The sequence below is a fragment of the Anolis sagrei genome, chromosome 4, assembly GCF_037176765.1.
Source record: "Anolis sagrei isolate rAnoSag1 chromosome 4, rAnoSag1.mat, whole genome shotgun sequence".
NCBI classification, from domain to species: Eukaryota; Metazoa; Chordata; class Lepidosauria; order Squamata; family Dactyloidae; genus Anolis; species Anolis sagrei.
This window is the reverse complement of record NC_090024.1, coordinates 15,777,364-15,790,304: the sequence shown is the minus strand read 5'-3', so window position 1 is coordinate 15,790,304 and position 12,941 is coordinate 15,777,364. Positions and strand designations below refer to the sequence as shown.

The 12,941-nt window shown below is 41.7% G+C and overlaps 1 protein-coding gene across 1 annotated transcript in view; it reads left to right on the top strand.

The window, feature by feature from the left end:
- The window catches only part of TG (thyroglobulin), a 197,148-nt gene that overhangs the window by 32,276 nt on the left and 151,931 nt on the right, over positions 1–12,941 (top strand). Inside the window, exons 17-18 of the mRNA XM_067467011.1 lie at positions 2,956–3,165; positions 8,196–8,350. Of these exons, the coding sequence (XP_067323112.1) occupies positions 2,956–3,165; positions 8,196–8,350 (365 nt within the window). The remainder of the gene's footprint in view (positions 1–2,955; positions 3,166–8,195; positions 8,351–12,941) is intronic.

The window sequence follows — 12,941 nt, the reverse complement described above, 5'->3', positions numbered from 1 at the left end:
CAGTAAGGCCTTTTCGCGAACCACCATGAGAATTCCGGGGGGGGGGGGGGGGGGCTGCACCAACTATAACACTCTATGCAAAATTTGCACGTGGAAATAAGCATTTTTGGGGCAGAAAAGGACATTTTCTGCAATAGTATTCCCTGCAGTGTTGTTTCCATTTTCTTCACAAAACAACCATTTTGCACAGAAAAAAAATTAGTGAAGAAGAACATCCCTAGTGAACTATCACCTCTGTGCCAAAATAAGTAGCTCTGGCTAGAGGTAAAGGATTATAACTGGAGATAAAAATCTGAAACCACAATGAAAACTGATGTGTTTGAAGTCCTCCACAATGCTCATTCCATCCAGAACATACCCTTTACATGTAGAAATAATGTCGGAGAGTATCCTAGCTTTGGTACAAATGCCTTTCTACACCATAAAGTAGTATAAACTGGGATTGCCACTTCTCTCTCTACTCCCCCTCACATCCCTCTCTGATATTAGGATCACATGTGTGTGTATATACACACACACAGCACTTCAATTCATGTCCTTTTGGAGAACTAGATATTGATGCCATCTATTCACATTGTTTTTGTTCATAACCAATATTTGTCTCCATAAATTGTTTGCTGATTTATTCTATTGAGGAAGGCAAAGAAATATGTGTATAGTGCTGGATGCAGCACAAAACCTTTATAACCCCCTTGTGTCTGACTCCAGATTGTAGTCTTTCTGCAACCATTTCCAGTACTGGATCTTCTAATACCAAAGATCCCTTCTCCAAAATAATAATAAAAAACTTTATATCAGTTTATACACAGTAACCAATTTCCCTCATGTTCTGTTTCCAACATTTCTGAGATTCAGACCAGGTGAGGACTTTTCCTCCAGTTCTTGGCATAGCGGAAGGCTGATGTTCCGTGGCCTGTCAGCGGATGAGACAGCTTCTGTGGGAAAGAACAATAAATCCCACCTCTGCATCACAAGAGATGTCTTAGCAAGCGAGTAGTAACTTTGGAATGTCGCTTGCATCCAACTGGGTTTCCATTAAGCTAATCAGTTCCGTATGAGGGAGATTCCCCCAGGTCACATGAAACTTCCATCTAGCATGGTTTGGTAATATTCAGTAATTTCTCAATGATGTGTATATATCAGGACTTTCAATGCCACGTATATTGATATTTATCACTCTTTTGCATGCTGCACTTATTTCTCAGAATGCATAGGACTAATGAAGCACCTTTGGGAGATTATGTTTTTAATTGCTCCCCTCACCCTACTGAAGTTTGGAACAATCCTTGAAAGAAGACAGCTAGTGTAACAGGGAGAAAAGTTCTGTTTCAGGGCTCATTCAGACAGACCCAAAAAGCAGGACCTGTCTTGGCTTTACCAGAGGTGTCCAAACAACAAGGTGTTTTGTTCTGAATTAATTAAACACCTGGTAAGATCAGCGTCATGGGATCCCTGGGCCCAATCCACACAGGTTTTTCAGGCTCCAGGAGCATGAAAAAAGGCACCCACACCCTCCCTTAAATCCTAAAATAAACTCTAAAAAGTAAAAAAAACCACAACCAATTGTTATCGGAATGGCATGTAGACACCCTCCCCAGGAAAGGTTTTTAAATCCACTTCTGCATGGGTTTCAGTCCTGTTTGGAAGTGCCCTCAGATATCTCATCACAACATCATTTCCTCCTTATAGACCTGAAGCATTCATTGGTTTGGTGTAAATGAAACAAAACGTTGGATGCCTCAGGTCTATAAGGAGGAAATGATACTGCAATATTTATTTATTTATTGTGTCAGCATCAACCAGACAATTGTATTACATTTTTAACACATTTTTAACAAACAGAAAAAACAGAGTTTGCAAGCTTGGTAGTTGATTAAATGTCCTTTGACCAGTATCTGGCCACTTGGAGTGCCTCTGGTGTTGCTGCAAGGAGGTCCTCCATTGTGCATGTAGCAGGGCTCAGGTTGCATTGCAGCAGGTGGTCAGTGGTTTGCTCTTCTCCACACTCGCATGTCGTGGATTCCACTTTGTAGCCCCATTTCTTGAGGTTGGCTGTGCATCTCGTGGTGCCAGACCGCAGTCTGTTCAGCGCCTTCCAAGTCGCCCAGTTTTCTGTGTGCCCAGGGGTGAGTCTCTCATTTGGTATCAGCCATTGATTGAGGTTCTGGATTTGAACCTGCCACTTTTGGACTCTCGCTTGCTGGGGTCATTCTAGCGAGTGTCTCTGTAGATCTTAGAAAACTATTTCTTGATTTAAGTCGTTGATGTGCTGGCTGATACCCAAACAAGGGATGAGCTGGAGATGTCTCTGCCTTGGTCCTTTCACTATTGGCTGCTACTTCCCGGCGGATGTCAGGTGGTGCAATTCCAGCTAAACAGTGTAATTTCTCCAGTGGTGTAGGGCGCAGACACCCCGTGATAATGCGGCATGTCTCATTCAGAGCCACATCCACTGTTTTAGCATGGTGAGATGTGTTGCACACTGGGCATGCATACTTAGCAGCAGAGTAGCATAACGCAAGGGCAGATGTCGTTGTTAGTGCCCCAAGTGGCCATGGAAACCCATTGGGTGACTTTGGGCAATTCATATACTCTCAGCCCCAGAAAACAGAATGATAGGTTCATCTTAGGATCACCATAGGTTGGAAATGACTTGAAGGAACTCATTACTAGAAGCTGTGATCAAAAAGACCAGGCTCTTGACTATTCTTCATGCTCTCTGTGAATGGAGCTTGTTCATCCTAATTTTTCCACTGGTCAAAATGTGATACCCTTTGATATAAGTGAAGTGAGGGAGATGATTCTCAGTTAAATTCTTCCAAGCTAGAAATAATTATTTGCCTCAGCAATATGCCATTTTATCAATCATCCATCTGCAGCTTGCACATCTCCTGCCAATGTAGATTTGGAAGAGAGGTTATAGTGACTGATATTTTCCAACATGTTCTTCCTTAGGTCCTCAGTGTCCCTTGCCTTTTGACTCCCCTCAAGTGATTAATGGTGGTGTTTTCTGCAATGTCTCGGCCACAAATCCAAAGATCCAGCAGTGCCAACTGATCTGCTCTATGAGCTTCCAGAATGTCTTTTCTGACAGCGAAATGTTGATGTGTGATACGGAGAATCAACTTTGGATAGGAAATCCACCCCATTCTCAATCCTGTCAGAGTAAGTATGGCAATTAAGGATTTGTGATGTGGTCTAGAACTGTATCTGGATAAGCAGATGGTTGGTCATGGCAATGGAAATTTGAGTTTGGGATTGCTTAATGGCTTTGAACATGGCAGAAATCAAGGTAATTTCTGCATTTGCTATTTGCACCCAATACTCCACTTTTGGAAGTGGTGTCCCCCTTGCTTTCCATAATTCCCATTCAGTTTCTGTTTTAGAAAGGGATGGCAGGATGTTTGTTCCTCTGTTTAAGGACTTTTCATCGTGATTACCTGGATCTATCAATTTTCGTGTGTGTGGTTGAGGAAAACAGTATGATCTTTTCATTTTAATTCATTTCATTATATGCTCATGCATAAGAGGCAAGTTTTGGGCTCCCAAAATATAGATTTTGATATGACCCATGGATACATCAAGAGTAATTCTGCAGAGAGGGGAAAACACCAGTGTTGCCTGAGGAGCCAACCAGCCTTGGATACCGCCATTTCCCTACTCAGGCATCAAAATAACAACAACAACAACAACAACAACATATTTATATTCCACCCTTCTCACCCTGAAGGGGACTCAGGGCAGATCACAGTACACATACACAGCAAACATTCAATGCCGTTTTGTATAGTCAATACAGAGACAGACAGAATAGAAGGAGGTGTGTTGTTGTTTCGACTCAATGTCAAGCTTTTTGGTGCCATGAAAGGTTGCACTTGAATTCATGGAAGGTCGGGCTCGAATCCACAGGGGGGCTGTCACTCCATCCTCTATGACCAAGAGCCATCAGGACTTCCACCTTTCTTTTTGTTGCCCAGCATTTTCTTATCTTCTTTCTTTATGGCATCGTAAAACACCTCCTCCGCTTTGAGTGGTACCTAGTTTCTATAATTACAGCAAAAGCTGTTTTCAAAGTGCTTAGATAAACAGTCAGCTATGCTGACAGTCAGCAGCTTACGCTGACCCGGAGCTTCAAACTTTCAACCTTTCGGTTGATAGATCTTATAATTGTTGGTGACTTACCAGCTGTGCTAAACCTCCGGACAGAAATGGTGCTATGATGAAGACAGTAGAGGATGGTGATGCTTTTAGGTTCTCAACTTTCAACACTGTACTCAGGGATGGTTCCTTTTTATTAAGGGTTAAGTTACAATACTCACAATGACCCATGGATAGGTTGACCCAGTTTTTTTTTTCAGATTGAGTTTTTGATTAAAATTTCTAGATTTTTGCATGAGTATATGCATGAGTAAATTGCCAACCGATTTTTCTCCCAGTATGGGACCCAAAGAAGCTTTTCCAATGCTTTGAACACATCTGTTTTAAATGTCACATTTAAAACAGACACACAAACCCCAGTGTCTTAAAAAGTCAAATCACTGCTAATCACCCTGGTCACGCAATGAGTGAAACCGCTGAGCTGCTGAATTTGCTGATCAAAAGGTTGCAGGTTTGAATCCGACGAGTGGCGTGAGCTTCCGCTGTTAACCCCAGCTCCTGCCAACCTAACAGTTCAAAAACTTGCAAATGTGAGTAGATCAATAGGTACCGCTCCAGGGGGAAGGTAGCGGCACTCCATGCAGTCATGCCAGCCACATGACCTCGGAGGTGCCTATGGACAATGCCGGCTCATCGGCTTAGAAATGGAGATGACCGGCAACCCTCACAGTCAGACACAACTGGACTTAATGTCAGGGGAAAACCTTTATCTTTATCTACTTCTAATCATTACTTACATCTCATGAACAATATGGTGGAATATTGAAGGATTTAACTGTGATCTGTAACTACTTACTCATTTAATGAAAGAGGAGAAAATAATTAACTTGTGGCCTCTATAAACTGCAGTTTCCAAATATTCCAACCTCTCTTTCCTAAACACATTTGCCTTAAAGTAAGGTCCAGTGATTTCAGCAGGATTTGCTTCCAAGTTAGCATGCTTAGGATGGATTTGATAGAAGCGCTGACTTTGAGCTAAATAGATGAGCACCAGATGTTTCAACTTTGCAGATATTGTTACTTCGCATAATCTCTCAATTTTGTTACTTCTGTATTTTCCCCTCAAAGCAATTGGCTCTCCGTATTTATTGCTATCTTTACTGCCTTGTGTGTCTCCTGGCATTTTTGGAAGATTATTTTTTTCCCCTTTGAATAAAATAAGGGGAAGAAAAAACTCCCAACTCCTGAATTTTGGCATGTATCATTCCGAATTCATGTGCTTGGCCATCTGCGCTTGTCCATATATTTGACTAGAGACAAACTGTGACCTACATATAACATTTGAGCGCTGCCAAACTGTGGATCACGTTTGTTCGAAATTTGTTATCTCAAGTTATATTTCTCTTTCCTGTCCCAATCCCCCTTACTTTGGGGGAGGAGGCATTTTTAAAACATCTGGGTCGTGTTCAGTCAAAATGAAAACATTTTGGTGATGCTGTTTTACACAGTCGTCTCTCCGTATCCATGGATTAATGCACTCATGGATTCAACCACCCACAGCTTGAAAATATTCAAAAATAAATTCCCAAAAGCCACTCTGATAGCCACTGTGATTGGCTGGCTCTCTCCCATCTTGTCCAGCTTCTCTCTCGGTACAAATAAAGTAATACAAGAGATATCTGGAAAGTAAGGATACAAGATTTTTTAAAAATACAAAAAATAAATATATTTTAATAAAACTTACATGGATTATAGCATGGGTATTATATTATTTCCCCACATAGTCATCATTCAGTTCAATACATTACTAAATCAGGAAAAACACCATTTGGAAATTGAAGAATAAGCGAAACAGTTAAAATTTATCAAACAGACGCTTTTTGAGACCGCTAATAAGTTAGGCAAATGGCTTGCAAGACAAGTCCAGGAAAAAAGGAATCACAACAAATAATACCTTTTTAAAAAGGAGATAAAGAAATAAATATAGACAAAGAGATTCTGGAAGAATTTAAACAGTTCTTTAAACAACTTTATACGAAGTACCATATCTTGAAGGATGTATAGGCCAATTTAGATGTATAGGCCAATTTAACTTCCCAAAGATATCCAATAACCAGAGGGAGAAACTTAATAAAGAATTATTTATTTATTTATTTAGCAATTTTGTATTCTCCCCTCTATCGGGGGACTCAGGCCAGTTTCCAACAATAAAATCACAAAACAATCATTAAAAACATATAACATATTCAATTAAAACGTTATAACAGCAAAATGCAATCACATAATAACAATGGTCAGTCGTCATAGTGAAGAAATAACAGATGAGGAGATTGTGAGTACAATAAATAAAATGGATGCTAATAAAGCCCCTGGCCCGGACAGGTTCACAGCACTCAACAAGGTTGCCCTCTGTCTCCTCTTATCTTTATCATGTCGCTAGAGTTATGTGATGTGTTTTTTGATGCCTGTGTCATAGAAGTTTCCCACCACCTTTTTCAGCCAGTTCATCACTTCAATCAATCAATCAAATCCTTTATTTCGGTCATTGACCAGCACAGAAAATAGTCACATTTTCATCCAAACTTGGTATGTTTGGTACATTAAAAATATAAGCACAATATGGGCGAGGGAGCAGAAGGGGAAACAGGGTAAAAACATATAATGCCCAGATCCATCACCAAATTGTAGATTCAGGGAAGAAGATTACTGGACACACAGTTAACTTTTGGGACTAGTCATTCCCTGACAAATTTTGTATGCTGCTGCACAGAACTTTGCAACATTGTAGGTTGTAGCTGAATTAATATCTGCAAGTAGCATGGAGGTATAAAATTGTCCTGAATGGCCTGGGTGCTTGTATAACAGAGGTAAGATAAGCCTGGCACAGATATCCCTGTAGAACGGGCACTGGAGGAGCACATGTTCTGTTGTTTCTACATGACCCGAGTCACAGGGGCAGAGTCTCTCTGGGAAAGGGATCTTCCAGTAGCGGCCTTCGAGTACAGCTGATGGGAGAGTGTGGCATCGAGCCAGGGTGAAAGCCCTCTAAGTTTGTTAAATATGCCATAGGGGAGGCAAGATATCTGCTGTCTTCATTGATAAGGAAGGTTGGAATCGAGGCCAGATCTAGTTGTTGCTCTGTGTCTGTGATACGTTGTTTAATAAGTGCTTTGGCTTGATTGTAATCCATAGCGAATAGTAGACCTGGGGAAAATCCCAATGAGGAGATTTTTGATGCTACCGCCTGCAGTTCATCACTTTGATTTTCACCTAATTGTCATTGGAAAAGTGCTTTCCACCCAGGTGTTCCTTCAATATAGCAAAGGATGATAGCCACTGGGTGCAAGATTGGGTCTGCGAGAAGTGTGGCTTAAAACATCCCAACCAAATGAAGTCAAAAACTCTTGTGTTGCATGAGCGGTGTGTGGACACCCATTGTCATAAAAGAGACAGACTCCTGCCACCAGCATCCCATGATGTTTGTTTTGGATGGCTCTGCAAAATTACTTTGTGCTTTCAAAATATCTTGCATCATTGATTGTTTCAACTCTTTCCAAAAAATCAATGATCAGAACCCCTTTTCTGTCCCAAAACACTGACACCATGATTTTTCTCACGATGAATTGCAGTGGCGTTCATGCCTTAGCATTTAGGTAGCATATTCCAGCACAAACTTGCACTTGGTGGGAAATGCAAGGTGGACGCTTATCTCTAACCTTCACCACAATGCCAGTTGATGAGCTACTGATGATTGGCACTGCTCATTTGCGCCACTGGCTTCCCACTACGTGGCAGTGATACCAAGTCCACCCACAAAAATTCCCTGTGAGAGCTACATGCCTTGTAACCTAACTTTCCAGATAGCCCTCGTACAATAGAATACAGTTGGGTTGCTTTCTAAAGCTGTTTTATTTAAACACAAACAGCTTTAGATAGTAGAATTGCTCTGAAAGATCTAGAAAATGTCTAGAAAAAAGTATGTTCTCTAGACCTTCGGTGTGATCCCATTGTCAACTTCTGCTGAAGCAACAAGAATGATAACCTAAGGAGACATATGTGAAACCCCCCTGAAATGCTTTCTTTTATTCTGTATTTAGGAATCCAGCCATTCCAGAGTGTTCAAACGCAAACTCAATTTCAGCTCCTTCTGCCTCCTGAGAAAGCCTGCAGTCCAGACTACTCTGGCTTGCTGGAGGCATTCCAGATCTTCATTCTGGATGAAATGAAGGCTCGCGGCTTTTGCCACATTCAGGTATTTATACCGAATCCGTAGAAAGAAAGGGTGGAAACTGAAAAATGTATAAGCAGCTGAAAAAGTGCTCTGAGACATTTGTCCAGAGAGGTTTGGTTTTTGCTATATCTTCTGAGGTTGAAAGAGCCCAAGGTCACACAGTGGATTTACATGGCCTTGCAGGAATCCTAAACCCTGGTCCCCAGAGACATAGTCCAGTGCTCAAATGATTACACCATGTTAACTCTCGTGTCTACTCTATTTGGGACTATTATGGTTCAGGATCGGGAGATAATGCCTGAAAATTCTTGATTTCAAATTTGGTGCAGTTGAGGAAAACTGAAGTTTTCCAGGTATTGTAGGATTTGTTTCTCCCTAAACTGGAATGACTATGAGAAATGAGGTAGGTTGGGAACAATAATAACTCTTCAAGTGATAGAAAGCAATGGGCATATAGAAAGAAAGCATTCACCCCTCTGAGGATGCATCCAGACAATCCCTTTAACATGGGAGTTCCTGCAATTAAAAGGGAACCATCCAGATGACATCCTAGAGACACACACATTCATTCGCCACAAACCAGGAAAACCTTGGCTGGCATGAATTTAATTGTTTGTGGGTTTATTCCTCACCTTCTTGGGAGGTGCAGGATAAACCCAGTACTTCTGCTGTCTGGATGTTCCCTCAAAAGTTCTGGACTTTGAGGGGGCATTCCAGACAGTTGTCCTGTTGGTTGTTGTAGGTTTTTCGGGCTATATGGCCATGTTCTAGAGGCATTATCTCCTGACGTTTCACCTGCATCTATGGCAAGCATCCTCAGAGGTTGTGAGAAGTCTTGTGGTTTTTCAGGCTAAATTAGCCCAGAAAACCGTGAGGACACAAACCCCCTCCCACCCTCCAACCCCCCTTTAAAAACTAAATAACTTACCCGGCCTCCATTCGCATGGTGCTGGAGTTCTCCTGGTGTGTAGGAATGATGTGCCAGGAGAAAGGGAGAGAGGAGGAAAATCGCTCCTGCCCTCCCCTTTTCTCATGGCATGTCATTCCTACGCACCAGGAGAGATCTAGCACCATGCAAATGGAGGCTGGGTAAATTATTTTGTTTTTAAAAGGGATTTTGGAGAGTTTGGGGGAGGAGTTCAAGTGTCCAGGTGTTCTTCTGGAAAGTTCCAGGAGCACATCTGGTCACCTGCTCCAGAAAGCATGAGCTTTCTAAAGTGTATGTAGACTAGGATCCGGGAACATTCGCGTGTTAAAAAGGTGAAAGTTCTCGGATTAAAGGTCTATCTGGATGCACCCTGAGCCCCTTTGGGGAGACAGGGTGGTATATAAATACTCACTTACTTGCTCCTTGTAAAAATTGATAACTCACATGATTCCTTCCTTGTATAAATGAACAAATCAGGTGTGCAAATGCACCCGCATATCTGCTGTTGGTCCTTTAAACATTACAGGGAAACCAATTTTTGTCATGATGAAAGAGGTTCAGCAAAGGAGGATAGAAACCTCAAGGCACCGGGGAGGATTTCATTTCACTTTTCTTTACATTTGCCATTCCAAAACCAGGGATAATTAATTCAACAAATGTGCATGGAAAAACCAAGCTCATTTGGTCAACTTCAGAAAAAAAAAAGTCAAAGATACATATTCTAGCGCTTTACCATCATTGCATTCATGACTGCCAAGTCACATAACCGGTTTTCCATTGGGCCTACCTTATTTAAAAGGGAAGTAATAAGTTCCCCATGCCCATAATATCCCAGACCTTGTATTGCTATTCAAGAGTCTTAGGCAGTCTGGACCAGAGGTGGGGGCTGTCCTGTCTTCCAGTTTGAATTGGGATTAATTTAGCCACCATTCGCTTCCTATGAGGTCATGCTTCCACTTCAGTTTTATTTGAAAGCTAGTTAAATTGAGGGTCGGCAAAGTGCAGACTGTAGGCTGCCTATAATTTCCCAAACATTACCATCATTAAAATTGAACTTGTCAAATTATTATCTTATGCACAAGTTTTGCATATCTATTACTATACACACCCAGAGAGACAGCTCATTCATAGGTATACATTTCTGTTCCTAGGCACTTCACTCAATGCAACCAATGAAGTGGAATCAATCTATTAAAGTTATGCTACCAACTTCTTTCTTGCAGTTTGCCTCAAAGGTGCTAGAGTATCCCTTTGCATACTGATCCAGACTAACACAACTATGCATTTGAATTCTGCCTCCACATACTGGTAGTAAAAGTAGTAGAAATGAACCTATATAGTATAGTGATGTCCAGAGGAGGGCAACTAAAATGATCAAGGGTCTGGAAAACAAGCCCTATGAGGAGTGGCTTAAAGAGCTGGACATGTTTAGCCTGAAGAAGAGAAGGCTGAGAGGAGACATGATAGCCTTGTGAGAGGAAGTAATAGGGATGAGGAAGCAAGCTTGTTTTCTGCTGCCCTGGAGACTAGGACACGGAACAATGGCTTCAAACTACAAGAAAGGATTCCACCTGAACATTAGGAAGAACTTCCTGACTGTGAGAGCCGTTCAGCAGTGGAACTCTCTGCCCCGAGGTGTGGTGGAGGCTCCTTCTTTGGAGACTTTTAAACAGAGGCTGAATGGCCATCTGTCGGGGGTGCTTTGAATGTGATTTTCCTGCTTCTTGGCAGGGGGTTGGACCGGATGGCCCATGAGGTCTCTTCCAGCTCTTTGATTCTATGATGTAAGCATTGAACTACAGCTCTGCAGACTATGATTCAAATCCCTGATTAGTCATGGGTGACTTTGGACAAGACATACTCTTCCAGTCACAGAAAAATCAAAAATCAAAAATCAAAAGCAAGAAAAACACATGCTAGGGGCATCACTGTTTGGAAATGACTTGAAAGCACACAGTTGCAACTGAATTGTAATGATTTTGGGGAAAGCATCCTAATTATGCATTTGCATATCTGTCTGGTTGGCCTTTTCAGAAGTATATTAAGTTGGAGATATGCAAGAAATGTATATGCAAGCATCTCTGGGAAGAACGATTGATTTGTTCATAGGAAAGATTTACTTCTAGAGTTTATGTACTTTTTTTGTCGTGTCAGGAGCAACTTGAGAAACTGCAAGTCGCTTCTGGTGTGAGAGAATTGGCCGTCTGCAAGGACGTTGCCCAGGGGATGCCCGGATGATTTGATGTTTTTATCATCCTTGTGGGAGGCTTCTCTCATGTCCCCGCATGAGAAGCTGGAGCTGGTAGAGGGAGCTCATCCACCTCTCCCCGGATTTGAACCTGAGACCTGTCGGTCTTCAGTCCTGCCGGCACAGGGGTTTAACCCACTGCGACACCGGGGGCTCCCTTTATGTACTTAGAGTTTTAAACACTCAGTAGCTGAACATGTCTTGGGTACGACTGTCAAAAGTTAAGAGACATACCTAAGAATCTATTTTTGTGTATTTCATCCAGTGGTATAATGTCTTGCTGTAAAGAGTGGCTTGCCTCTAGATGGACATTGCAGGAGCAGCCTTTTTTTATAGGAGCTTTCTCCTTTTTGATGGAAAAAACAGCAATGGAGAGACTTCAGGTGTTTTTGTAATATATATTGGCTTATAAGGATAGGATTAGGACATACTTGGACACAGGGATCAGCAACTGCACTGCTGATCCCACTTGAGATTTTAATAGGACAATTGTACCCCAAAGAGTGAACCAGTTTTAACCATTTACTAAAAGCCGTCCTCCCTACGTGTCTAAATACAGGATGCTTCTGTCTCTCTTTTGGTTGAGTTGTTGCAGAGCAGAGATTCTAGATTATTTGGGATGGGAAACTCATTTAAGCAGCCTTATGTGTTGCAGTTTTAAGCAAATCCATCTGAAAACTCTCATCACGAGGTATCTATATGCTAACAGCTTCCTCTCTCTTCAAGTTTAACCAATATTCCTAGATTTTGATGGGGTGGAAGAAGTGGATTCCAGGGTCTTTAGGATTGCCAGCTTATTTTGTTAAGCATCTTATCAAATAAAAAGTATGTAAAGCCAGAGTTTGGGAAAGTTACTTTTGGACTATAACTCCCAGGAGATGCTAAGAGACAGAGTTCAAAAAGATGCTGTGAGTTTTCCAGGCTGTATGGCTATGTTCCAGAAGCATTCTCTCCTGACATCTATGGCAGGCACCCTCAGAAGTTGAGAGGTCTGTTGGAAACTAGGCAAGTGGGGTTTATATATCTGTGGCATGTCCAGGGTGGGAGAAAGAACTCTTGTCTGCTTGAGGCAAGTGTGAATGTTGCAACTGGCCATCTTGATTAGCATTTAATGGCCTTCCAGCTTGCTGCTTGGAAGGATCCTTTGTAGGGAAATGTTAGCTGGCCCTGATTGATTTTTGCCTGATTGATTCTTATTTTTTGAGAACACAGAAATGCTGGACCACTCTAACAACTACCATGTCAGACTACACAGGGAACGCATTGAAATCCACAGGCAATCCACAATTTCAACAGAAAGTACAAAAGCATGAAAATGAACAAAATATGGCTTCCAGTATTAAAAACTCTAAAATCAGGACAGTAAATAAAGAGGAACACTCAAAAAGCAGGAGGAATTCCAGAGAAGAATCAACCGGAGCCAACTAATACCCTCC